The sequence below is a fragment of the Orbicella faveolata genome, unplaced genomic scaffold (genome assembly GCF_042242905.1).
Source record: "Orbicella faveolata isolate gen_17 unplaced genomic scaffold, um_ofav_v1 contig_13, whole genome shotgun sequence".
Lineage (NCBI taxonomy): Eukaryota > Metazoa > Cnidaria > Anthozoa > Scleractinia > Merulinidae > Orbicella > Orbicella faveolata.
The window spans coordinates 13,438,102-13,465,964 of NW_028301540.1; the positions used below are offsets into that span (position 1 = coordinate 13,438,102).

Sequence of the window (27,863 nt, forward strand, 5' to 3'; positions counted from 1 at the left end):
GGAGAAGTTTGAAAACTTAGGTTTCACTCTGAAAACGCATCAGATGTTTTCCGTCCACACTCTGCCAGTAGAGTTCAACAACGTAACAATCACCGGTCATTTTGGATTTGCGTTTGAGGAAAACTCGGTCAGGGAGATCACATGATCATCGTGACGTCATCGTTTTCGAAAAGCTCCGTTTTCGAATTGTTTTCTGTCCACACGAAAACGAAAAACCGGCGTTTTCAAATTCCTCCGGTTTCAAGAGTGTGTTTGAAAAGCTCCGTTTTGCGACGGGTTAGTGTGGACGGTAGGACTAACCGTAGAAGTAAAGCTGCGTTTTCTAATTCCCCCGGGGTGTGGACGCTGCCTTAAACTGAAAAAAAAAAAAAAAAGAAAACTTGCCCGAAGTATCGCAAATCAGGGAATTTTTAGACGTAAGGACATTTACAAAAGCGCTATGTTAAATTGCGCACAAGGGTTGCTAATATGAACAACAAACGAGGCACTCGAACTGACGTCCACCCTATTCACTGCCTTTGAGCAATTTATTTTCATTTTTCAAGTAGGTAAACTATCCGTGATAACTGATTAATGTTAACGAATTCGAAGTACCATAATTTGGAATGGAAGCTGTTGTGTGGCAAAGTGTTAATGAAGTCAAACTAGTTATTCAGGCATTTGATATCAGACAATGAGAGTTAGCTTCACAAAGGTGGCTCGCTTTTATTAGATGAAAACAATTATAAGCGAGTTACACGTTTCCATATGTTATTAATTAGTCTTGTTCGTAATTACAAAGGCAGAAAAAGAATAAGTTCTGCTTGGTTATAAAGAACACGAGGTATTATGGAAAATAACCAAGATACATGAATGCAACACACAGCAGACAGTGTTTGCATAACAGTGTTTGCATAACTGGTTTGATTTCAAGTGTTTTTTTTTTGTTTTTTTTTTTTTTGTCCTCTTTAAACGCCGAACACACGCAAAAAGTTCCAAAGACATTTACGTCGAACTCACAATGTTAGCGTTAATTTTTAAAACATCATTTTTCCAATAAGCGTTCCTTTGTCTTGCAACACGCCGTTAATCACTTAAGTTAACTTTAATAACAAACGAAATAATCGCCATTAACTTGTGGATCACCATATATTAGAGTATGTTCTGTGTTACATTGACCAGTGGATATCTAAATTACCTGTCTCACTCAAATTTATCACTCTAAGACCAAGTCTGTGATCAGTCACAAATTCTTTATCCGGCGACGAAATGTCATGATTGGCACAGGATGCATAATTTAAACCCTCGGGGTAAACTGGCGGCTGAATTAAGGATTACTAACGTTGAAATAAGCCTTTGTTTTCCACAGGTGGTAAAGTCTAACCTTGTATAGAGTTTCGGAAGCTGTTATTGTTTACGGTTATTTAGTTAGTTAAAGTTTTGTTTAATGAACTTTTAATAAGCCAGCCGTTGACTGCTTTTACACCCTCTTCGCTCACGCCGATGTTAGCTTTAAATTTCGCATCATCTTACCCGTTGATTAACGTTACACCATGTTACACTCAGTGAGGCAATTTGCGTAATCTTATTACGCTGCCAGGTCAAAATTCGATAGTCAAGTCGAGCGGAACCCATGTGACACCGTCAAACAATTTTGCAAATAAACATCGAAAGCATCGTACGCATGTATTGTGCGCGTTGTTTACACACCATTCATATCGCTGGCGAAGTGTTAACTGGATTATTACTGTTGACTAAATAATACATCTGTTGGTTGAAAACACGCTAATTTCACGTGGTCAGGGGGAGTTTTGCTTATTTCCACCCGGACCATTGCAATTTCGTAATGTTTTTGATTACAATCCCACTTTTTAAAACCCACCCTTGTTTTGGACTGAAAACGAATACAAAATGAAAATGCTTCTCTGTTAACTGTAGGCTCTCAAACACTTGATCCACTTGACTTCCGACAATGGTTTACAAAAACGTGAAATTCTTTCAGGATTCGCTGCTGTACTGATAATATATAAAAGAAATATAAAAGAAAGATTTTACAAAACTGGAATTTAATCTCCTTCATTTGCTACCAACTTGGCTACGCGTTCATATAGCGCATAGAGTCATATCAAACGAAAAGCAACTATTCATACACTACTTCCTAAAACCGCTCATAAGCACCCCCTCCCTCTCCCCTCACCCCCCCCCCTCCCCGCATCGCCCGTCCGCTTCAAGTCCTCGTGGACAAAACTGTGATTATAAGGACCTCGCATTTAGCCTGCAAAGCCCCCTCCCCCACCCCTAACTCTACCTTTCCTCGTAGAGTTTGCCTTTCTTATTTTCTATTTGGAAAAATTAATTAAGAAACGCTTGTTCAAGTTCAAGAGTGGGAAATAAAAACGAAACATCAGAGTACATAGCCTGAAGTTCGATTATATTTTGGGTTACGTAATGTATCAGCACATTTCGCTTGTGGCCCTAACTCGCTCGTTCCGAAAGGGTTTATTTTTTCATACCTTTTTTCACTTCCTTCCTTCCCCCGAATGTGAGCTCAACCTTTCCTTATGCTTATTTGTAAGGGTTAGAAAACCTACCCATTAAGGAGTGATAAAAGCTTATTACCAAGGATTTTGTCGCAAAACAAAAGCCATCTTGCAAGTTGACGACAAACAGCACGACCGTAGAAGACTGTTGACGAATTTAAACCTGATTTCAAGATGGTGAAGAAAACTCCATCGCGACCGCATTTAAATGAAAAATGAAACGTGTCCATAGTCTAATATAAGCTGAATCATTTTTCTGAGCAAAGATGTCATCAGCTTTCTTTTTTTATATAATAATGTCATAACCTTTAACAAAGTGTGTGAAATAAAAAGCCGCAAGCCCATCGATCTTTGACAATGTCATTTCCTGATTTCCTGTTCAAGCACGGAGTGTTGACGGTTTGAACGACATGACGGAAAGACAAATTAACTTTCGAGAGCTCTCCCATTCGAAAAGATCAATTACTAATTAAAACAACACTTCTTTAATACTCTTGAGCTATCAACAAACGACAAGTTTGATTGCTATGTTGATGTAAGCCAGCTCGCTCTTCATACAAGTCTTCCCTGCACATTTTTTTCAAACCATCTTTTCCTAAACTATGGACATCTTTTCGTCTCGTTAGCGTGCCCAGAAGTTTTCAAATTCGATTAATAACACTCAGTATTAAATTCGAAGAGGCGACGATTTAATTAAGGCTTAAGCAATTACATATCAATCCGATTAAAACACCATTATAATCATTACGCGAGTAACATATATGCGTCTTAAAACCGATTAAAGTCCATAGACAGTCTCTCTAGAACTTAACATCAAACGCAAGCGTGTGACACGGCTTGTTTGAAATACATACATGGTGCTTTGTCTCTTTCAAACTTGAAACACCTTCTGGCCCTTGGTCGTTCCCTCGTAGTAGTTTCGTCAATTTGACCACCTTTGTCGGCCTTGACCACGCTCTTAGAAGCGCTTGTTTCAGTGTCTGATTCCTCTCCTCTTTGAAGAATTTCCCACAGATCTCCAATGTAGCGAATGGCGAAGCGCAACGTCTGTATTTTGGAGAGTTTTTTCTCCTTAGGAGCGACTGATGAAGGAAGGTGACAGCGTAGTTGTAGCATAGCGTCGCTGATGCTTCTCATCCGAGACCGCTCTCGAGCATTAGCCGTCTGTCTTTGCTTGCTTAAGCCGGTAAGTCTTGGCTTTCTACGACGCCTTCTTTTTCTGTTCAGAGTTTCGCTGCTTTCAATTTGTTTCAGATCACGAGGATTTTCGACAACCATACCTGCTTGGTACTCGGGAGCGAGTAGTTTGTGGTTAAGTCTTGGAGGGAATGAACTGAACACGCTGTTTGAGCGAGATGTCTTCAATCTGTTTTAAGCCGAAAAACGCACTTTCTGTCCCGTTCAAACCAAAGTTCTTAATAGCATGTCGCGCAGTGTGTCAACCACAGTGAAATTGACCCCCTTCCACAGGGACCGAGGAATGTGTACTGAAGGAAGATCCAGCCCTACAGTGCGAAGGCGTACATTCGCGTATAGAATTGCAACGTCGATCGAGTGGTTTTCAACTGTGAAATCAAATTATCGGTAACCAGATAAGCGGACGTAGAAATTCAACGACCCTCCTTCGACCGTCACAGAAAAAACCAGTAGCAGGGAGACAAAGGGAAGCCACTTTTATGTGCCGTATTTACTTTCAACATGGGAGGTGATTCAGTTAAACAATTGAACAAAATCTCGGCAGGAGAGAAGCGTTTCAAGGTCTTAAAAAACACACCAGCATGGGTGACCGGAAAAAGCTCCCTTCATTTCTTTGTTTAACGGTTAGCAAGCGTATACAAACATTTCTGGGCCTTTGTACGTCGGCAGACTTTATCACAAAGAGAACGCAATCCCTAATGATACAAGACACGCATCTTGTAAACAAAACTACGAGTTTTATTATGTTTGACTCACTGGTCTGGAAAACATTTTTATACTGTGCATATCATTTAATATCATCCAGCGCAAAATAAAGCCTGTTTATTAAAAAAATCTTTCCTTCCATACACTCAGGTTTTCAGAAAGGCAACAAGTAAGAATTTGGAAATGAAATAACTGCTTTTTCGCCGACAAAACATAGCACAATATTCTAGCATCTTCTAACGGTACCCTCCGGGTTCGATGGCCAATTACACTAGAAGTGTAAAACTCTTTGCGCCAGCTAAGAAAAACAAAACCGAGAGATTTCAAAAGGACAGACAATACGCACACTGGGACAACGGAAACTGTATTGACTTTTATCATAATATCTCATCAAGATAAAAAATTATCTTACTCCTTACTACACCGGTTACCACGTGGTAGATACCTGCTAGCGAAAATAAGCATTTTCTTCCGATCAAATTCAATGATCGGCAATTGTGTAATGATCGCATACCAAAGAATGGTAACTTATCTCGAGTGCGGGTAAAAGTATTTGTAGCTTTCTATAAATAGTACTATACTTATAAATAGTCAACGTCTAGTAAAACTTTAAAGTATTTGCTGCAAAACTAACTAGCTATTCACGCTAAGACAATCCTTCACTCGATCAATGTCTGTTTGACAAAGCATTGATACTGTATTCAAGTTTCTGCAAACAACAGAGTTAAACAAACAACCGCTGTATTTAACTTGTACTTTTTAAAAAACAATCAGGAACACAATTCATGCCCTGAGATTTCACCCAAAGACGGCACATGACATGGTTAGCTTACGCAGTTCGTTAGTTTATTCGAGCGAACAGACAAAGTTTGAAGTTTGAAGTTTAATTTTTGCAAATTGACTGAATGCTTCGGTATTGCGCAATACGTCTTTACGGTTTGCTATCCCGGATGTATTAGCGTCTTGAGAACTAAAAATCAAAACAAAACAAGTGGCTTCAAATTAAATTGTCTATTATTTTTCCAGACGCTTGGTTGATTTCGTGACTAAAATAAATTGAAATAGTTACAGAGGAAGGCACATCAGCCTTACATGAGTTTCAAACAGGTCTTCTATACGGGTCAAATATTTGGAATTTCAAATTTGGGTTTTGCAATTTTTGCATTTGAATTTGTAACGTAGGCGAAAAGTTAGAATACTGCCGTTCAAATGCCCTTGCAAGATGACAAAACACATTTGGACTTACATGAGATTCAATTTGTGATTTAAACGGTTTTAACTGACGGGGTGACAGCTGCTAAAACGTACAACGGCGGAGTTACGAGCGAGCACATGTTTGGCGACGATTTGCCGCCTGCAGCTTCAAATGAGTTCTTTGTGATCTTAAATTTTTTCTACTAAGTGTACAAACATAATTTCACAGTCGTCACCTGCTGAAGCGTTGAGAAAAAAAAAAAAAAAAAAAAAAAAAGCCGCGACCCATTTGAATAGAACTCACTGGGAGAAAAACAAGAAGTCAGGACTGAAATATTTTCTGTGGGTTTAGGGCTAGCGTTGTTTGGACAAAAGAGCAGCTTGCAATTAGAGTGAACAACATCAAGCGAACATCCTCATTTCAAGAAAAGGAAAAATAAAAACAAAAAAAACAAAGACAAACAAATCTATATACATTCCTAAATTATAAACGATTTTCAATAGTGAAGTTGGAGTAAAGGAAACTCGCAACGTAGATCGCGTTAAAGAATAAGCGGATTCTTTCACTAATTTCGGCTCGTTTTAACACAGCAATTGAGATTCTAATATCCCGTTGTTTGCACATGTGCAAAATACACAAGCTGTGATATCGCAGCCAGTTTCCGTCTAAATTGTTCTTATAAAAACAATTAAGCAGTAAAGGCGTTTATTGTGCACCTAGAGTTAATTTACTGTATGTGTTAACACCAAGATAAGAGCATAGTGAGATATTGGTTGATTTTCACACCTTCTGTGTACATTTTATATCTCACTTTCACGAAAACAAGCAAAAACAACAAACAACAAACAAACAAAACGAAAAAAAAATAAAATAAAATAAAATAAAATAAAAAAGAAACCTGCCAAATGAAAACAAAAAGACAGACGACTGAAAGAATAACTACGAAGCACATTTACCTAAAGATAGAAGGGAAGCCTCGAAAACCTGTAAGAACGGTAATGGCAGAGGACATTTTAGAAGACATTTCAATACAGGTGGCTTGAAGTAGTGTCGCATCACAGCTCGATTTGTCAGTTCTGTCCTGCTGCGTTTTAACATAATGCCGCTTTCAGTACTACCTACTGGCTTCGTTTACTAAATTAATATCAGTACATTGATAAACAACTGTGTCAACCACAAAGATCACACGCTGCAAAACAACAGGCTATCCATTAAAATGCTCCAGTTATGTTTTCCCCTTTCAGTTGTTTTGAGGACGGTGACTGAATGTGTTTTCACTTGAAAGGAATGCTTTTCAATGTCTGTTAACTGACTTGAATTAAGCGGTTGACCATTAAGGCCCCGTCGAAAACACTTCATCCACCTACCGTCCATACTAACCCGTAACGATAACGGAGTTTCTCGAATACGCTCTTTAAAGTGCCACTGAAACGAAATTTTCGTATGTGAGATTTTTGCTTAGTAATAAAGTTTCAACCTTACTTGGAAACACTGCGGACTTTTTTTTCGCATACGGTAAGCGAAAACTGCTTTTTCAGCCGTTCGAAGTTCGCTGGTTAAGCCCAAAATTGGCGGCCATCTTGGCGCGGCCAAAACAGCCTAGTGACGTCACTGGTTTATTACTCTCATGCCGCGCTGAAAATTTAGAGTGATTATGGGAGAAGAGAATACTGTTCGAAGCCCCCAAAAAAACATCTTAAGGACATCTCAGAGCTGTAAAGCAGATAATCACAGTAGCCTTAGACAAGAAGAGGTGGAGAGTCGATCCTGGGGCTTTTCAGTCTATTTAATTGGATATTTGCAGGATATTTTATGTAAGCAAGCAAACGAGTGGTAGTTCTTAGATCACAAAATGATCGGGACTCTTGGTGAAATGGCCACCACTCAATTAAACAATACCTACACTCATAAAGTAAAAAAGACATGAAAACAAGAGAAAGCGGCTTTTGAAATTATTATCCGGACTGCTGCTGCACGAATCGCAGCAACAACGCTTCGAGTTTCGAGTCGCTTCGCTTCGAGGAAACCGGACGCTTTGTGAGTTTCACCGCGGACGAGATTGTGCTACAGTGACCTTTAGTCCAGTTGCATCTGTTACATCCTACAAGTTATCAAATCAGTAACAATTTAAGAAACCCTCTTCTTTTATGTGAGGGAGCGAATTTAAACTATAAAGGTAAACTAAGCTGCCATGACCCTACAGGTATGTTTTCAGGAAACGAGAGAAAGCGTGACAATGTCGACGGCGAAAGGTGATATATGCAAATTAGTTCAAATTCTGTTTAATAAACCTTCGAAACGAGTGTAAACTGGTGACGTTTTAACGAATTGCTTTGAATTTGGATACCATTAAATGAAGATCATAGACATAAGTATGTGCTAAAGAACTCAAAGTAATCCATCGACCGTGAAATATTGCAATTGGGAGATACGTGTAAAAGAGAAGCGAAATTCGCGCTTTGTTTACACTGATACGTATGCGACGATAAAGCAAACCCTGCTGCGAATCACAATTTTCAAAGACACATTTTGTCTACCACAAGAACTCTCACTTATTAGTATCATAAAAAGATGCCCTCTGTGTACAAAGAAGTACTCGACTCAAAGCTTGTGGACCGTTAATAACTTCGTGATTGTGCGGATGGCTGATGCGCTTACGGCTTTTACTGCAGTAAAGTTGCCGAGGATATATTCGAACCTTGTGTAATAGACCTTATATAAACGTGAGAATCCAAATTTCAGAACCAGGCTGAAAGCAGACGACTAAATATCGTGTTTAGGCTTTAGGACGTGATATAAAAGTTGCCACACTCGTCTTCGAAATCTCCAATCGAGTACTCAAGATGTTCGAAAAGTAACTGACCTGTTCTAATCTGTAGCATTTATTTTGGTGAATCTACACTCTTTGGCGCCCTCCAACGTTCATGATATGTATTTCATGTCAAGACTGGACAGAAATTACAAGGTAGAAAACTAGCAGGTATCGACAATATGAAAAATAGACTTGAATAAATCAAGTGAAAACAAGAGAGAATCTATAGCGCTTCTTGCGTGAATACAACCAGTGACGTCACAAGGTCCTTAAATTCGGTTCCAGAGCCCGGACACAGTTTTGCTCCAAAAAGTCGATTTCAGCAGCTGAAAAAAGCACTTTCCGTTAGGATTTGACAGAAATAAAGTTCACCATTATTTTAAGCACGTTTGAAACTACAAATTGGGCTAATAAAAGAGAGTACGAAAATTTCGTTTGAGTGGCACTTTAAAGCGAAGGAATTTGAAAACGCCGGCTTTGCGTTTTAGAGTGGACGGAAAACATTATGAAAACAATGACATCACGACAATGTTATTTACCTTCCCGAGTAGAATCAGTTAAAAGCACAACTCCAAAACGACCGGTGATTGATGCGTTTGCAAATTTTTTTCCTGTGTAGTTTGGAGGGAAAACATTCGATGCGTTTATAGAGTGACAAGGCCATTTTCTCTGACGTAGTGTTTAGACATAAGAGAGTGGTCGCCAAATTGAGTGAAATGTAAAAATAACCACTGGAAACAAGGAAGGAACAATTCAATAAAACGGCAAATACAAAACAAGACAAAAAGCGAGGAAGATTCAAACGGGTTGTGATATGGATTTTTGAAAAACAATTAGGCTGCACCGTTTTCAAACTTACCCTCGCTTGTTTCTCACCTTTAAGTATAACGACCGGGAGACAAATTTGTTATAATGAAGGTATTTTTTGCCCATGATGCTATTTGTTTTGAATTCTATATTATGATACTCGCATACAGACAGACATACGACCTTATTTGCCACTTAGACACGACGAGGATTATGTACGTATGTATACAGACATTAAGATAAAAAGGAGACGAGCTGCGAGAGAATAAATAATTTAATTGTCTCTATCAAGTAAGTCATATTTACAATCTAAACACAGGCGCACCGCAAATAATCTACACCCTCATTGAAGAGATTGCACACTGGGGAAATAAGCAAAATTCCTTACACAGCATCAACGACTGGTTTAGCTGGAGTGGAACTTTCCAAAAGCAAAGACGAGCTTTCATTCTTCACTTCACGAGAGATGATCCCACTACTTCCTGGATTTGCGTTCATGCTGGTTTCTCCATTGCTTGTTCTGCAAAAATAACAATTTTCGACCAACTCAGTCCTATTGTCAACGTACAAATTTTGCCTACGGGTCTGCATATACATTTTGGTGTATACATCTACGATCACATAACGCACTCTCTCATTGGCCGTAGAACCGTTTTACAACGAGGCTACGCAAATAGGGTCACATTTTACCCTATTCAAGAATGAAGGAAAAAAAATTCCTGTGTTCCTATCGGTTTTCACAATAAATCTACTAACGTTTTTTCATGAATGCCGCTCTCTGATTGGCTACGCTACTCACTATCTGTTCTGTTGTAGACAGAGTGTAACCTAGCAGTGAGTAGCTGTTAACAAAATGGCGGCTCCATCTCTACGTTTTCGAAATGTCTCTGAAAAGGATTCACATAATTTGAACGACTAGTAGATTTATACTAAAATAATAAGATTAGTTGCTCTCGATTTCTATGCGTGATAGTTGACTCAGGCTGCGCCCTCGTTAACTAGAAATCTCGAGCTCTTAATTTAAATGTTGAATGAATGTTCGCCTTTTAGCATGGGATTTCTCACAAGCTATTTTTGTTGACCATACAGAGTCCCTAACAGCTACATTACTCGGAGAAAACTTCAGATGATTTTAATTTCGGACAAAAAAGTGTCTGAAAATATGACCTTCCGAAATATTTACAGTACAGTATAAAACTTTGAAATAGCTCCAAAGCCACTAGTTACCTTTATGAAGCGAACTCTACTTGAGACACTGCTTAAGGAATGTAACGAGTTCATAGAATTTCTTACTTTCTCGTCGGTGTATCTGTAAAGCCTTGAGGGTGTAATAAAACTATCATTTTCAAAGAAACTGTTACAGTCTACAACTTGTTTTGTAGGCGTAAATTTACGTTAGCTATGTTTCAGCAAAGTAGTCGAAATTGTTGTTCGAAATTTGTCTGTAGTGAGATAAAGAGTGTCCGAAAATGAAACGTCCGGAAAAAAAAACGTCCAAAATTTGAACGTCCGAAATTTTTTGCAAGTAATTTACACAGCAAACTTACAGAGGTGGTTCGCCTTCCGCTGGCGGAGCAGGAGTGGGGCGATCTTCACTGAAAGGCGAGTCTGAGAGAGGAAACAAGAGAACACGTTACACTCGTTACATTGATATGCTTGTCTTCAGCTATATACCATGACAGTCTGGTAACCAAGTATCTTTTATGATGGAAAAGTCGACACCGAGAACCTGAGCCTGCGATGTTCATCCACAAGGTTGCTTAGCAACACCAGATTTTTTTCAAACGAGCTAAGTCACGGATGGAGCATGCACAAAACACAGTATAACAGACTTGCTCGTTTACGAGTTAACGTTAATCTTTTCTAATGCCGTTCCACCTTATAAAAAAATACTCTTGAGAGTTCCTTCGATATAAACTTACTCTGTCCTAGTGTCCGTGTTAAAAGGGGTTCCCCTGTGCCTTAATATAAAGTATAAAGCACTAGATCGAAAAATAGCAGCAGAACTGACTAGTCTTTCATCCCCTGGGGGAGGAGGGGGACGAACGCAAGCGTTTCTCTTTATTTCTTACCTGCACCAAGTCTGTCAGCCTTTTTATAAGGTATCGTCTCCTTTGTTCCGCCAGGCCGTTCCTTTGTAAATAAAACAAGGAATGAGTTGTCACTTGAATGCATCAGTCAAACGCTTATGATAATCAACTGTCAGGGAGCTGACTTTGTGTTTAAGTCTGTAAATGAGTCGACCTTCATGAGGCCTAGTCTTCTCCTTCACAGGCAATCGTTTGACCTGTAACGCAGAGGAGCGATTGCGTGACGAGTCCACAGTCTGCGCTGGAGGGGTGGCCTAGGTGATAATCTATCGGTTGCTCGTACAATTTTCGAACCATACAGAGAAGGAATCAAGAGTGGGAAGACTTGGTTCGGAATCCCTCTGAAGTTTATAGATTAAAAAGGTGCGACTCTTTTTTTGTTCTCACAGAATAGATGAAATCAATCGAAGAACAGTTTCAAAACTATAGTGAAATGACTGAATCATCTTATATCGCCATAACACAGTTCTAGAACACCACATTTTTACATTTACAATTGAAACTTACTAAAGTTCTGTACGTTTTTCCCTGAATTCTCCTATTCGAGACGATAACAGCAGGACCATCACTCTGCAAAAAAATGCACAAATAACCGTGACATAAAAAAAATATGAAATATATCATTCTACTTTCGCAAGAGAATTTCTCTAGACTGTCGTTTGTCTTCAACCAGGGTTCTTTTCACCTCCTTTTCAAAAAGTGTTGTAGAAACATAGCCACAACGTTTGGTGTCCAATGTAATCCTGCACCCAGAACATCGTACCACAACGGTCAAAATGAGTATAAGAAACCAAGACAGTTGGCCATTTCCGAGTTACCTTGTGCCTCTGTTTCAAAACAAGTAATCGTGCAAAACCTTTCATATGAAAATGAGTTTGATTTGCATGAAAATGAACCTGTAGGCGAAACACATTTTCATATGAATGGTTTAACACGAAGACTCGTTGCACTACTTGTACGCAGTGCTAATACTACAAAACGGGCACTTTGCTTTGGTCTTAAAACACTACAGTCGTTAAAAAACCTCATCATGTTCTCACCGCGTACGCTACAGCAGCATGCTGGAGCCTGGCCGCTTGTCTTTGCAATGTGGTTCTTAGGAAGCTCTCATCCTTCAGAGCGTGTAGTCTGTAAAGAATACAAATACAAGAATCAAGGACTGGACAAAAAAGCGTCGTTAACAACAGTAGAACCGAAAGCGCAAACGCGACTGTTGATCCCAACGCCACTTGATTGCCACTAACATGAAATTTCACTTACGTTTGTTGCAAAATGGTGACCTTCATTTCCCAAGTTTTATTAACTCTTTCAAGTTCCTTCTGTAACCTTTGACAAAACGAAGAAATTAGCACCTAGAAATAACAGGACTTTACCCAGAAGCTTCGCATGTACATCTTTAATAGCATTGACGCCTCCGATTGTCAAGGTGTAAAACACAAATACTAACGGGAAAACACATTTGAACTAACCAGTGAGTGATGGCATTGACTTGGAAAGATTAACTCGATTGGGAGGTGAGTTTCAGTCTTAAAAATCAGAGAAGCCTACTGTCTCATAAAAGCGTGATCGTCACTCTATTTTTCGTACCACGAAGTGACTGGAAACTTTCCAATTATACCCCGGACGAGAACCTGATCTATCGCCTTCAACTTAAGCGCCTTCGATCGCATTACATCAACACTTTTCCTGTACCTATCTAAGGGTCTTCCTGTAGATGAGGCAGGGTGAAAGAAAACTGATTTCCTAGGAGCAATGTAAAGGATTGCCTGTTTTCCAGCTTCGGTATCGTACACGAATCCTTTAGGTTACAGCTCTAGATCATGGCTCAATGCGCAAAACGTAACTCACCACAACAGAAAGTGAAATACCACTCGGGGACGTCAGCAAATATTTTCCTTACCTAAGGATTTCACTTTTCTGTTTTTTCTCCAGTTTTTGTAATTTCCTCAAAAGTTCATCTTTCTCAGACTCATTCAGTTGAGGTTTTTCCTAAAGTAAGAGGAATACACAAACAAAAAATAAATACAGGGAGAGAGAAATAATAAACTCTATAAAGAGATAGGGGAAGCGAGTTGTTTTGGTGAAAAATGCGCGAAAAAACAAAACAAAACAAAACAATAAGAAGTGTAATCGGATTTTTCATAAGCCTCTGAAAACACAAAGAAGTACACACTGTTCCGATTTCTCAGTTTTAATCGTGACAACACGAGCAGTTTTCCGCAAATCATCGTGCGAACTTTTTTGATAAGAGCCACTCAAGAGCGATCTCGTTAAACGAACAAGCTGGTGCCCTTTTAAGAAAGAAGAGAGCAACAGTCAAGCTACAAGAGAACCATAAGGCATCGCGTGTTACAAGAAGACGGGATTATATTCGTGTGAAAGACTTCAGCTACCCCTCCAATTAACAAATTGACGTCAGTTTTTCATGCGTCTGTCCTGTTATTGATCACGAATTTCGTCATGAGATTGTGAAAGTAGGTCTGGATCCACGAGGCGAAAGCCTTCGAGTCATGTTAGAATTTCAATATACCCCGGTATAAAACATAGTTAATTCCGTTTTGTCTTTTTCCTTGTCTTTTTTTTTTTTTTATAGAATATTTGACGGCAGACACAACTGCAATAACCGCTAGGCCACAGAAGGTAACAACAAGTTGGCGCAAAATACTTCATGTGATGATTTAGCGCGTGTTGCGTTCATGAGATAAAAACTTAAAACACGGTTCGCGTACTAACAATAAAAATCTAGGAGACAAACAATGCGCCGAATTAAGTGTCGTCATAGAGTGGCTAGTTCTTAACTTTTACAGTGAGTGACGTATTACTTCCGGTGGGAAATTTCATTTGTCAGTTTATAATTTCACCTCCAGCTGAAATTACTAAACGTATCCTCAGGTCCTTTTAGCTTTAACTCAATATCCAAAACGGCGTCGAAAACGATGGCTGACAATACGCAATGATACTTATAACACAGTAGGAAAAGTGCAACCAAAAAAACTTATGAACTGAGATGACACTTTCAAATCAGTGTGCAACTAGGCTGTGGTCACGTAATTGCGTCTCAGTTTCCCCATGCACCTGATTATCTTTCGTCATTTACACCTTTTTGGGAGACTGGCGATAGTTTAAGAAGACAGCCCTAAGTAAATAAGGTTACTAGTTTTCGTGATGTTTACCGCGCTATGACCTTTGAAACGTTTCCCAAAGCATTCGAAATCGAAAGGTCTTTTCTATAAAATCGTAAAAGGGTTAATACACAACAAAGGTCTCATGGCCAATTACAACGCGACCTAATTGTATTCAAACGACAAGGTTTATATTGCAACTTGATCGAATCAGGTGGGAGGCGCGGTGGCCTCATGGTTAGTGCGCTTGTTCCCGGAACGAGCGGTCCGGGTTCGAATCCTGGCCAGGGACACTGTGTTGTGTTCTTGGGCAAGACACTTAACTCTCACAGTGCCTCTGTCCACCCAGGAGTATAAATGGGTACCGGCGAATTGTTGGGGAAACCTAAAAAATTGCGGAGGAGTGACCTGCGATGGACTAGCATCCTGTCCAGGGGGAGTAGAAATACTCCTAGCCGCTTCATGCTACAGAAACCGGGATAAGCTCCGGCAGCTATGAGCCAGTCGGCCCCAAGGCTTCACTTTTTTGATCGAATCAGACGCTCGCACACTCCGTAATCGAACTGAACTTGGGAAAACCAGAAAAGCTATGTAAAACTGCGTCCTAGTTCTGTGATACCCCCTTTACAACTAACCCCACCTTACCATTCGCTGGAGTCTGGAACTAGCCATGAAGCCTGGCGCGTACGCGGTGATCTGATCAGCGGCGAGTGCTCGTCTGGTGATGGTGGTGCTTTCAGTTCGTGCAGGAATGATGGACTTTTGGTGCAGGCATGTATGAAGTGTAATGAAGTACAGTGCAATGTGCAGGTTAGTTGAGATATATTAGTCTGTTAATAATTCATCTGAACGTGTGGATAGTCACTGCCTCCTTAACTGACGTCTGCCTGCCAAAAGACGTTTCCTCCCTTCCAGCTGGCGAAATTGTGTGCACGATCTGCGTGCCTACCTGACTAATAGTCGACAGTTTCACTTTCTCCTAGTTGCTGGCTAAATCGCATCTACAGAAGCGGAACTTTATCTTCACTCGTAGAACCCGTCTTTATGATAACCTTCCTCGGCGTAAGTTGTACTGTCACGCACGGCTTTGATAACCCTGCGTGACGTGAATCGTAACGCAAGAATAATCTGCCTGGTAGCCATGAGTAGCGTAAATTCTAGTACCTACAGCTTTCTTTACGTGACAAGCACAGGATATTCTTCTAACGTTGCAAACGTGAATTCTCTTGCCCAGCTCACCTTAATTTACGTGGCATAAATTGGACTAACATGGTAACTTAATAACAAATCCCTCCCCTCCTCTCCCCCATTTCTCAGTCTTGACTACACTCTTTTATTTTAAGAATATATTTTATTAGATTATCGAGGTTAAAATTTGCGAGATTTTAAAAATATTTTAAAAATAAACCCGCGGCTGAGACTTTGAACAAAATGTAATTTTGTGTGTTGAAAATTTGTAAATACAATACAGTTATATGTTTTAACTAAGCCGTATAAAATTCTTCCTTTCTCTAACCAGCAAAACTAGCCTAAAAACAACAACAGCGGCACTAGCCGTATGTTCGATGCTAATAACATTTCTGCAGGAAGTTATATGTGTCACATCAGGCTTTATTGCCTGCAGGCTGCCTCCAAAATTACTTCAACGCCATCAAAGTCAATAAAACGGAATGTCATAGGCCATGATATGAGAATAGTCACAAGAATATTTTCAGCCTGAAATCGGCAGATAAATAAGAATATTCAGCCTGGGCCAAAAAAACAATATTCTTATTTAAAAAAAGAGCGTATTGCGTATCTTTTTTTCTCTCTCAAACACAATCGTCCTCTCTTTAATTCTATTCCAAGATCAGACGGCGTTACACAAGGTCGCTCAAAAGTAACATCAGAATCTTCTAAACTCGCCGACGAAGTACGACATCAACAGAACCAAAAGACCATGGCCACATGTACATAAACTGTGCCTGTTAAAACCCTAAGACTACACACTGGACAAAAACTGGAGGTCTTCATTACCCGGCAGCGTATATCCGGACAACAGCGGAGGTCTGTGTACATACCCGACAAACACTAGCTGCCTATACATGTATAGCTGACTAGAAGGAATGCTATATACCTAACACAACCAGAAAAACCTAATGTACTAACGTAATTGTTCCAAAACAAAAGCCTATATAACTGATAACAACAGTACCTAGATCACATTACAAAGAGATCTGCACCCTGGTTAGGAATTCCTCAACCCTTCTGCTAACAGTACAAGTGATAAGAACACAGCTTTATCATACGTACATGTACCTTTGTTTGCTGGCTTTCCATCAGCTTTTTTTTCTCGTCAAGAATCTTCTGTTCCTTGATCTTTTGATCATGTGCTTGCTGCAGCTCTTCCACTTGTTTACGTGAAGCTGCCATTAGCTGTCAGAACGAGAATTGGGAGAAAAAGTCAACTAAAGGCTGCGTTTTATAGTTGCAGCTCACAGTGTTATGATAACAAGGCTGCCAAAAACACTGTACGTGTACCTAGTGCTAAACTGCGGGCGTTAAACTGAAACTTAAGTAGAGTGACCCCCCGTACTAAAGATGTTAACTCGTGTGCTTAGCAGACAGTCAGAAACCGCGGGAAAATTGTTTATCTATATGCAGTGTGGAAAGCGCGGGAAAAATCGGGTAACTGGTGGAAAAGTCCTGAGCAATAAGGAAGGAAACAGCTGTCTTAACTGATAGAAAACGTGGCAAGTCTCGGGCCACTGGTCGAAATCACAGCGCGGGAAAAGTCGAGCAACTGGTGGAAAGTGCGAGAAGAAAGGAAATGGAAAGTTATGCAACCCCTAGCAAGCACATGAAATCAAGTGATAGGAGTTGTGACTGACTGACTGACTGACTGACTGACTGACTGACTGACTGACTGACTGACTGACTGACTGACTGACTGACTGACTGACTGACTGATTAACACCTGATTGGCTAATTAAAAGAACTTAAATCAATACAGCTTAACTGTGATTGGCCACAGCCCATGGAAAGAAACAGCAAGGTTTAAGATGCACTTTAAAATGAACAATTAATAACATAGATCTATATAACATACGTTGTTTTTTGTCTCCTGGATTTTGCTATCCATTTCTTTTTGAAGCTGAGCTTTCTGTCTCTGTAGCTGCATGAAGGAAACAGAGATATAGCAAGTCATCACAAAACAGAAAATAGAGCGTTGCGTGTGGTTTCAAAGCCTCTTCTTACAATTATTTTTTTATCAGACCCTTACACGTTTAAATTTAATTGACTTCAAGCAAGTTATTACATGAAATTGACTTAATACGTTCTTCCTTTAGTCTGCTTATATTACTTTCATATCTTCAATAATTTTAGAAATAAAGAGTTAACCTTTTTTGCTAGGTGTATGTTGAGTCACTGAAATAACGTTTCAAAATGCATGTCACTCTTTTAAAGAACCTAGCACCGTTGATGGAAAGATTCCCTCAATTTGTGACTTTAGTTTGTTTACCATTAATCACAAATAACGATTAAAATCACGAGAAAATGGAGTGAAATTTATAAACGTAACGTTTTTGCTCATGATATATTTTGCTTTCATTTTACTACATAACAGATTAACTACGTTATTCATGACAATTTATACATTTTTTGACTTGCATATTTTGCACCGGAAAGCTGTTCAGTATCACATAAAAGAGGAATGTCATATTCACTGTAATTTATTTACTCTTTGTGCTATTTATCAGCGAATAGAATTCAACAAGTTAGCTGTTTTATTCTTTAACTGTATCTCAGTCAGTTAGTTATTTTAACGTTTATTTGAGGTGATGTTACCCTTACAAGAAAGAACATAGTAGTTTGGTCCACGGTTTTGACTTCGTTACACTTGTTAGAAGAAGCTTGATCGGAAGATAGTTTATGCTGAGAAAACAAACCTCAAATAATTAATAACTTGCAACACTTGAGTGTAATTCGTAAAGCACAAAACAAAGTAATCACAAAAGACGCAAAAAGCATATTGAGCCAATAAGAACTCGAGGCAAAAACACGTGACCAGCGCAGAGCGGGCAAACAATACAACCCAAGCTAGCCACTGGAAACCAGTTTTATGTCGAGAAACCATTTTTTACAAAACGCACCTCGTTTCTGAAGTTGTTTCTCTCGTGCTCAGCAGCCAGCAAAGCATCAGAAAGCTCTTTCTTCAACTGAAAAAACAATAATAATAATAATTTACAAAAATATACAGTGAATGATCTCATAAACCGTTCAAAAGCCAAGATGAAGCGTAGCCAAGTGACGGGTTTTACTGCAAAGCTGCGAGTATTTTTAGGGGCATTTGTATGGTACACGAGAACGTAGGCCATGGAAAAATGTGGTCGTTTTTTTTTTTATTCTTACAAAAAAACATTGGAAACTTATCAGCAAATTAGGAGAGCAATCATTGCAAAATAGCGTACGCATTACAGTGCGAAAGATCATATTTTTTGTTAGAAGCAATCTACTAAGTTGGAGATTTCTGGAAAATGTCCGATTGACAATTCATAACTCGATAGTTTTTTTATTTACTGGGAAAAAGCCCTAATAATTTTCACAGTCTTATAAAATTCCCTTTCGGCATAGCGTTACAAGTTACGTCGCGCTACTTATGGTTATGGCACGAGATTATGGAGTTACTATACCCAATCGCACCTTTTTGTTACGTTTCAGCCGCATACCGGGCGAACTTGGTCGAGCCATGGTTCGTATTTTGGCAACAAGTAGTCGAACTAAAATACCCATGCCGAGACCAAACGAACCTGATATGCGGACACCGAAGCTTACCAAAAAATTTACGATTAGTAAAGGTAAGGTAAAGTCTGCATACGAGCCAAGTGGCCCATCAGGCCGGAGCTTATCCCGGTTTCTGTAGCATGAAGCGACTAGGAGTATTTCTACTCCCCCCTGGATGGGATGCTAGTCCATCGCGGGGTTACCCCAAGCATGTTACCCATTTATTCACCTGGGTGGAGAGAGGCACTACTGTGAGAGTAACATGTCTTGCCCCAGAACAGAACACAATGTCCCCGGCCAGGGCTCGAACCCGGACCGCTCGATCCAGAGACGAGCGCACTAACCATGAGGTCACTGCGCCTCCCACGATTAGTGTAAAAGTACCCAAAATTGGCCGAATGACAATGGTACCATAGTCATACCAGGTCAAGACAGTAGACTAAATTCTGATTGACTAATTACGAATTTGGGTACGGCAAATTTGTAAAAATAAAATCGTCTGGATACGTATACGAATTTCCCATAGTTTGCACGGCACTATCAGTAACTGCTAAAGTTGTTGCATTGTAGATTTAATCTATTATACCGACACAAATTGATATCCCATTACGGCTTTGAAATCAACTTTCACTGTCTGCTGCCAAGTAAAAACGAAAATTAATATTGTTTACCTGTTGGACTTGCCGTCTTTCACCATTCAGTTGTTCATTTAAATCTTCAATATCAGTCGCTAAGAAAATAAAGAAATGTTCAAAAATACATTACTACGGCAAGAAACTGATTCTATCGTCATGTGAAAATGATAATCAGAAATTAAGGGGTGAGGAGAAAGAATGAAAGAGAGTAGTCTACGACGACGTTGTTTTGAGTAAATGATAGTCCGGGACTATCATTTACTCAGAACTCCCACTTTAATTCAAAGAGCTTGATTACTATTGTCTACGAGGCGAAAAATGTCGTTTTAGTTTGAACAAGAGAAGATCAAGGTAACTATCTTGACCTTCTCTTGATTTAAAACAATGTAAAATCCTACGAATACAGTGGCCTCGGACAATGTAAAGGATGAAAGTTGTGTAAAAATGTTTACATGCCTCGATAAACAAGCAGTATAAAAGTCGCACGCCAGAGTTGTACGGTCTAAATCTGCCCTAAACTGACATCGGCTCTTAAATTTTCATTCGAGGGAGCTCTGCTGCGTAATTACACAAGAAAATACTGTGGAATTGAACTCAGGACTTCCACGGACCTCTAGATCTCGAGCCAGAGCTAAAAGAATGTTACTGAATCTTTTTTCCAATTCTTTATAGAGTACTCTTCTCCACTACATTGACTCACCTAAACGTCTGTTCTCATTTTCCCTGTCCTCTAGTTGATTCATCATGTCATCCAGTTTATTCTCCAGTTTCTCCACCTCTTCTCTCAGGTCATATATCTCAGGATCTGTCGCCACACTACTGGCTGACTTTGGTCTGTTTAACGCTTCTTCCAGCTGTTTGTCCGCACGCTCCTGTGCGTCTCGCATCTGCATCTTCATCATCTCTATGATGGAGTCTTGTTGTTGTTGCGCTTTCTTCTTTACTGCATCGTCATCTTGGACTTTCTTGAGCTTTTCGGAAAACATTACTTTGTCTTGCTTGCTCTTCTTTGCGTAGTATTTCTGTAGAGATGGAAAGAATGTAAAGTCGTAAGAAAATCATCATAGCCATCATGGCGGTTTGGTTGAGACCCAGGTGAGTTGAGACCCGGGTGAGTTGAGACCCGGGCGAGTTGAGACTCGGGCGAGTTGAGACTCGGGTGATCTCAACACTCATTTCAATCGTGTTTAAAACAAAAAAATCCACCAAACATTTTTTTAAGTATCAATGTACAGTAAAGCATCAACGGTTTTATAACATCAATCAGGCCTCTTCATTCTAGCTACTATCAAAGCAATTTCTCTCTTTTGAAAACGTGTGCACTGTCATATAACATCACCACGGGTCAGGAGTGTGGTGCAAAAGTTCACTTAACTTAAGGTCACTTAACTTAAGGGCTCAATAATGCCTATTCAAACTCTGTCACATTATTCTTGAGAGAATGATGACAAAATATCCTTTCAATTGTCTCCTATTTTCTACACAATAATGTAAAGCCCCACTGGACATTTGAGTCTGGCAGTATGTATATTATCGGTTTAGAAATGTTCCATGCATACAAAAAAATAAAAATGTTACCTTAAAACCTCCCTCTCCCTCCTGCATTTTTTTTTACACATATACCCATGGTGGAGAGATGCAAAGAGTTTTACTATAGAGTACACAAGAACAGCTGCCTGTGTAAGGTATACTAATGCACAAGTCATGTGTATACATGCACATTAACATGTGCGTTCATTTAGTTCTATTTGTGTCTATGTACCTGATGTTGATTGGCAATCTGGGTGATAGCATCAGCAAGCTGCTGGCGATAACTTCTTCTAATCACAGCAACCCGCTGAAACATGAAAGATAGACTTGCTTGAAACATGAACTTCTGTTTGACAGAGACACAAACTGGTAACTTAAGTTATCCCAAGGCATCGAAAAAATCGTTTATAGAACCTCGTAACAGAAAACAAGAAAAGGATTGTAAACACTATTGATGCCACTAACCTCCTCGTGTTGTTTTTCCAACTCTAGGATTCTGTCATTAACTCTGCAATATCTGTTAAGCAAAAAGATCCAGTGTCAGTCACTGTGAAATACAGTACAGTAACCTGGCCTAATATTTTAATTCACTGCAGCCACAAATAATCTTTTCAAAAAGTTCTGACAAGGTTATTGATACCAGTCTGACCTAAAAAATTCAATGCGAGAACACAACCAAACAAAAAATACATAAAGGTCAGTCAGTCCAATTTTACGACAATGCTTGGAATTGAGAACTTGTGCAAGGTTCAATCTCCACTATAGCAAGAGATTTTTCATTTTGTTTTTGTTTTGCATCAATTTGTTGTGATATCTCAGTAAGAATTTAAAAAAAGGTTTAAGCCATTCCAGGGCTGTGATTATGTTTTGAGTCACCTGCAGCCTTGAATTTCACACCCATAACAAACTTGCTACTTTGTGGGTGAATTGTATCAACTACAGGCAAATCAAGAGGCAAATCATTCATGGCATCAAGAGCCATGGATGATTCCGTTATTATTCGATTTAGCGCCCTCCTCTCAATAAGATCCCCCATTTCGAAAAAAGTGCCCTCCTTTGAATGTGTTTTCATTAATAAATGCCCCTATTCCAATAAGCAGCCCTGTTATAATACATCGCAGGGCTGTCAGAGTACATATCAACTGGGGTTCATCTTCCTTAATTGCTCACAAACATAATGTTGCATTACAAAAACAGTGGTCTTCATCTGAGTTTCTCCCCTATTATGTCCATGTGAATGCATACATTTAATTCCTTCACAGGAATGATCTCTTCTTCAAATTTTGAGGTGATTACTCGGCTGGTTCTCTGAGTGCACTGTCTCTAATAAGCACCCTGCCTCGAATAAGTGCCCTCCCTTGAGGTATCAAAAGTACCATAAATAAGTGTCCTAGGTGTTAAATCAAATCATTGCGGTACCCAGTTGTAACAGGTGTTAAAGATAACAATCCTTTTTTGTGAAAGTCCCGCATTCATGCAATATTTTACCCATATCTGAGATGGGACTGACTAAGGCATCAGTACAAACACATGTATCTACTTTCAAAAATATTCAGTCTAAAGACTAATGCTGTAGAAAATCCACAGAGAGGCTGATGTTAGAAAAAAAGGACATCATTTAAACATGCTCCTGGAAAAGTACTGAAATTATAATGATAAATTTCATGTACGTTCTAACCACGTGGTACTGTATAATACAGTTAATAGAATGTATTTATAACAAAATTATCAATTGTGATTGGATCTCTGCATTACTAAATTTTGTCACATCATAGACATGCAATCATATGGGTGTTAAACTACACAGTGACAGATCCAGATCATGAGATAAGGAGGGGGGGGGGGGGTGGTTTTGTTTTGCTTGCCCTGTTGGCTTTTCTTCCTTCTGTGATTTCTTCTTTTGTTACCCAAAATAAGGCCCCCCAAGCCCCTCCCCTAGATCTGCCACTGCTACAGGTATCCAACTACAACTTTTTGTAACTGGATATGGTTTACCTGTAATTGGATATAGATCTATCTGCCATTCGCATGTCAATTACACACACTTTAATGGCTTCCCTCTTAGTGTTTCCAACAACTCCTATGGCTTATGAACAGCATTAATGACTTTTTCACTTTTGAAAAAGCAGTTCTCAAAAGACTATTCTAATCTCAAAATTTGTCAAATGAATGTAACAATCAATTAGTTTTTGGATCTCGTGTCGTACAATCTAGAGAGTCACCATACCCATAATTTCAAATCAGCCTCGCACTACCTGCTTGTTTGATTTTGAAAATTACGTAATACTATATATATACCCACATGATTTATTCCTACATGTAAATTGTACGACATGGGATCCAATTGTTATTACTAATCCATTCAGTGTGATGCTTACAAGTCCAAGGCTCTCTCCTGCAGCTTGTTTTCATAATCGGCCTGTAGAACATGCTTTGCATAATGTAAGCTCCTCTTTAGATTTTCTATGTCCTACATTGAGTAAAACACATGGAAGGCTTGAATTTCAACGAGCTTGTTAATGCTTCTTTGTACCACAACCACATCACACAGGCAATTAATGCTACTCATGAACACAAGTACATTTTAGTTACAATACTTCAATTCAAGCTCTAGCAAACTCATACATTGTGCATTGTGCTTTAAAAAATAAGGCAATGTAAAAACCAAGCAGTATTTAGTTTTCTGGCATTGCAATTTCGATGCTAAAGGATAAAAGTAATTCAGGGAAAACAATGGTTAAATGTGCATGTACAATGTATGTATACATGTTTTATAGTCTGACATGCAAAAAAAGAAAAAAACATTCTCAGTTACCCAACTACAGCATTCCCTTGATATATTTGTAAACTGATATTATATGACTGAGAAAATTAATTCAAATTGTGATTGGCTGAGAGCAGGCCAATTTATTGTTAATATTTCATTTGCAATGCAGTGCAAGGGTGCATTCCTTTGGGGTGATCTGGATCAGGATCAGTGATCCAAGATCACTTGGGTCATAGTTCATCAAAGAAACTGATGAATCCACTCTGGTCACGGATTCATTGGTTTCTTTGATGAACTATGATCGAGAGTGAAGTTGGACCACTGATCCTGATCCAGATTACCCCAAAGGAATACACCCCAAATTAACGCACACGCATTCACCTTCTCTGTCATAAAATAAATGAGTAATCGTGTGAAAAATCAAGCAATTAAGGATTTACACTACTCATGATATTTGAAAATTCTTTTAAATTGCACGTGCCTACAATTTTGAGAGAATTTTCAAATAGCACTTGTAGTGTAATAATCCTTAATCACAATTGCATTCATGCAACTACCATACTAATTCTACAAACTTTAACATTAATTCAGCATACTGCACAGCTCTCAAGACCAGGAGAAGCAATTCTCACATCAACTGAGAGAAGAGTCCATTCCCTCTCAAGTGACATTATGAAAAACTGCAAATTCCAATGCTTGGTTTTCTTGCAAAACTTGAGAGTTATTTGTTCACTGTACACTGTACACTGTAAGTCTGCTCTGTTTACATTCACTCTGAATTCAAAGTGCAATTAATAACTAATCTAAGACGGAATCCACCAGAAGTTTGAGTTACAAGTGGACAAAAACCTAGTACCAAGATTATTTACATCGTATTGCAAACTTCTGTACGACTGTTTCAAATATCTTCTCAAAACAAATAATTTCTAGCAACACCAAACATCAAAAATGAATGTTGAACTTCGTATGAAAAACTTGGAAGTACTGGTGAAGTGAGACTGATGATGAAATTTTGCCTGTGCTTGCACAAGTTCTCTGAACTTTAAAATTTATTTTCTCTTGTTCCCATGGGAAATTGTTTTCGGTGTTATTTCAGGCAATTATTTATGTATTTAGCTTTAAGGACAAGTAAAAATGACTGTAAAATACTTAAAATTAGTCTGGTACCAGATTTTTGTCCACTAAAGCCTGAAATTGCTCGATTTTCTATCGGATTTTGTCTTAATTTCTAGCTGGCTGGCCATACATGTAAATCTTACAGTTCGATCTAACTCGTTTGTTTTGCTCCTTTTCTAAAACTCTCTGCATTTCTTTGTCCTATAAACTTGTTGAGAAGTCTGGTGATTTGCACTTACCCTGACAAGATTTTGTAAGACCTCTGTCATCTCTTTAAGTTGCGCTATCTCTGATACTTCGGTTTGTGATGATCTGTCTTGACTGAAGTAGCCAACATGAACTTGGTCAGCAATAGATGGTCTGCAAGAAAATAAAATTGCTTTAGAGGGTCATGTAGCCAGGGGATAAGTGCTACAGTCAAGCCCCTTTTATGCGGTCATCTATTAAACGACCACCCCTATTACGTGGCCAGTTATCACTAAGTCCTGATGAGGGCTTTTCTACTGTTTTTACCTCAATTAAGCCGTCAGCCCCCTTTAACAGCCACTATTCATTTCCCCGAGGGTGGCAATGATTGAGCGGTATCTTCATGTAGTACGTTTTGTCCTGGACTGCAAGTAAGCAGCTAGCTGATAAACTAGCTTATTGCATTCCCATTTCCGTTACCAAGAGCTATGCAGCCATGAACAGTCTAACATGAGGGCTTTTCAGACCTAAGTGTATTCTGCTGCCTGCAAATGTCATACACTGTAGGGATTACTGTGGTTCACATGGCTTGCTTGCTAATTGCCCTAAATAACACTTTTTTGAGCCCAACTAGCATTCTGTTTATTTTAATTAGCACTCTGGTTCATATAACTTAGCTTAGTTAGCTTTTGGTTAGCCTTTTTATTGGGTTTAAGAGTTATTGAGTCACCTGGCTTGCATGTCTTGCTGGCTTGCAAATTAGTGACACTGATCTCTGCAAACCAGTCTTAGAGACTGATAGAGGATTACTTGGCCTTTTGTTATCCTGGATTTACAACAGGGATTATGCAGTGATTTTTTTGTGTTGTGCTTTTGTCACCCTGGTTTACCCACAGACAGTTTTTGGTTTATCCCAGCAGTTAATGCACGTGCAGGCTTAATTAGCACTTTCATCATACTTGTGTATATGTACTGTATAAAATCAGACATAAGATGGTGTCAACTTCTCACTACAGGTGCATACAATGTGTTATGGAACATCTGATCTTTGCCACATTCTAAAATGTAGGGGTTTGCATCTGAAACATGATACAAAATTCCTACATTTCAAAACCCTCCACGGTACGGTTTGGATGAATTTTGTAATTTCCATAACGGTCTCAAATTCAAAAACCATTAAGGTCACAGGCTGCCCAAGCTCACGATGCGAGGAGTTATTATTATTATTTTTTTAATCTTTATGCAAACGTTCAGCGCATGAAACGTAATAATGCCGACATCTACTATTCCATAACCACCGATTTGGTTACACGAAACGTGACCTTCACCTTGCAGCATATGGTGGTGTTGTGTGACAACTGTTTGAATTTATAAAGGTCTCTATGGGGAAAAAGGGTAATCAACATTATAGCTGAAAGCCTTTTAAGTGAGTTGAATATCTCGCTTAAAAGGCTTCGGATCAAGCTGAGAAGCGAGATGACAATAGAAAAGACGACAAGGCATTGAGGTAAGTCATTTTTATTGCAAAAATATCAAAATTTTTGCTATAATGTCAATCGCCGTTTTTCCCCATACAAACCTTTATAAATTGAAATCGTAACACAACACCACCATAAGCAACACAACACCACCAAATGTGAAGGTCACATTTTGTGTAACCAAACTCGTTGGTTATGTAATAGTAGATGTGGGCGGTAAATATGTCACGTTTCACGTGCTGAACGTTCTCATAAAGATTAAAAAAATAATAATAATAACTCCTCGCATCCAGAGCTTGGGCCGCCTGTGTAAAGGCATATATAAGCTTATAGCTCAAAGAAAAAAATATTTTAGAAAAAAGTCACTGGTTGTCCGAGATTAGCTATATGAGGCCTTTGAAGGAGATCCACACGACAACAATTAATGACGCAATTAAACATTAATAGGCAGTGTTACTAATTCAAGTTGTACTGTACGAGAACGTTATTTGCGAACAACAACAACAACAAAAACGGACATACAAACTCTTAAGTTCCATTCTAGCAAACCTCACATATTTGTGTCGAATTTACATTTTACGCAAAATGCTGTATCAATAGACTAATGAAAAGAACGAATTCATGATGAAAACACTGAAGTGAATTCAGGCTAATTTAATTATTCAATTAAAAAGCAGCTGCCAAAAAGTTTTTTCAACGCTGATCACTTACCGGAGATCAGAAGTCGCTCCCTCTAACGAAAACAAAGATCTATCCTTCCTTACCTGTATTCATCCAGCTCCATCAAAGCTCCAGAAAAATGAGTAAGCGCTGGAGAGATCGATCCAGGTCTAGACGACACATGTTTCATAACCGTAGGCGACATTTCAGACGATTTCACCGCCTTCGTTTCGTCCGCCATGTTTTGTTTTCTGTGAACTTGCCTTGGTAACCGCGTTCC

General features: G+C 39.1%; 2 protein-coding genes across 6 annotated transcripts; both read right to left on the reverse strand.

Moving 5' to 3' along the window:
• Positions 1–2,988: 2,988 nt before the first annotated feature.
• Positions 2,989–4,403, reverse strand: LOC149115087 (pancreas transcription factor 1 subunit alpha-like). Its single transcript, XM_089284688.1, has one exon. It carries the CDS (start codon positions 3,795–3,797, stop codon positions 3,333–3,335), a length of 465 nt encoding a protein of 154 aa, XP_089140814.1. The 5' UTR covers positions 3,798–4,403; the 3' UTR covers positions 2,989–3,332.
• A 5,088-nt stretch (positions 4,404–9,491) lies between these two features.
• On the reverse strand, positions 9,492–27,858 carry LOC110057025 (uncharacterized). 5 transcript variants are annotated; one of them, XM_020763603.2, is made up of 19 exons: positions 27,688–27,858; positions 25,499–25,619; positions 23,755–23,846; positions 21,842–21,893; positions 21,609–21,683; positions 20,547–20,868; positions 19,883–19,941; positions 18,581–18,646; positions 18,282–18,362; positions 17,536–17,601; positions 16,746–16,862; positions 15,093–15,206; positions 13,226–13,314; positions 12,586–12,651; positions 12,366–12,453; positions 11,833–11,895; positions 11,308–11,368; positions 10,783–10,843; positions 9,492–9,755 (listed from the first exon to the last, which is right to left on the reverse strand). In XM_020763603.2, the coding sequence occupies exons 1-19, from the start codon at positions 27,822–27,824 to the stop codon at positions 9,620–9,622; spliced, it is 1,866 nt and encodes a 621-aa protein (XP_020619262.2). In that variant the 5' UTR covers positions 27,825–27,858; the 3' UTR covers positions 9,492–9,619. The 5 variants fall into 5 exon arrangements, with proteins under 5 accessions (XP_020619262.2, XP_089140815.1, XP_089140816.1 ...); XM_089284689.1 differs by having other exon boundaries at positions 16,740–16,862; XM_089284690.1 differs by lacking the exon at positions 18,282–18,362 and having other exon boundaries at positions 16,740–16,862.
• Between the last annotated feature and the right edge of the window lie 5 nt (positions 27,859–27,863).

Excerpts from the sequence above, each read along its gene's own strand:
- LOC149115087 (XM_089284688.1), bottom strand. The coding sequence starts at position 3,797 with ATGGTTGTCGAAAATCCTCGTGATCTGAAACAAATTGAAAGCAGCGAA.
- LOC110057025 (XM_089284689.1), bottom strand. The coding sequence starts at position 27,824 with ATGGCGGACGAAACGAAGGCGGTGAAATCGTCTGAAATGTCGCCTACG. Across the intron at positions 21,684-21,841 it reads TGGAAAAACAACACGAGGAG|CGGGTTGCTGTGATTAGAAG; the intron begins GTTAGTGGCATC and ends TTCATGTTTCAG. Across the intron at positions 16,863-17,535 it reads TCCAGGAGACAAAAAACAAC|CTAATGGCAGCTTCACGTAA; the intron begins GTATGTTATATA and ends TCGTTCTGACAG.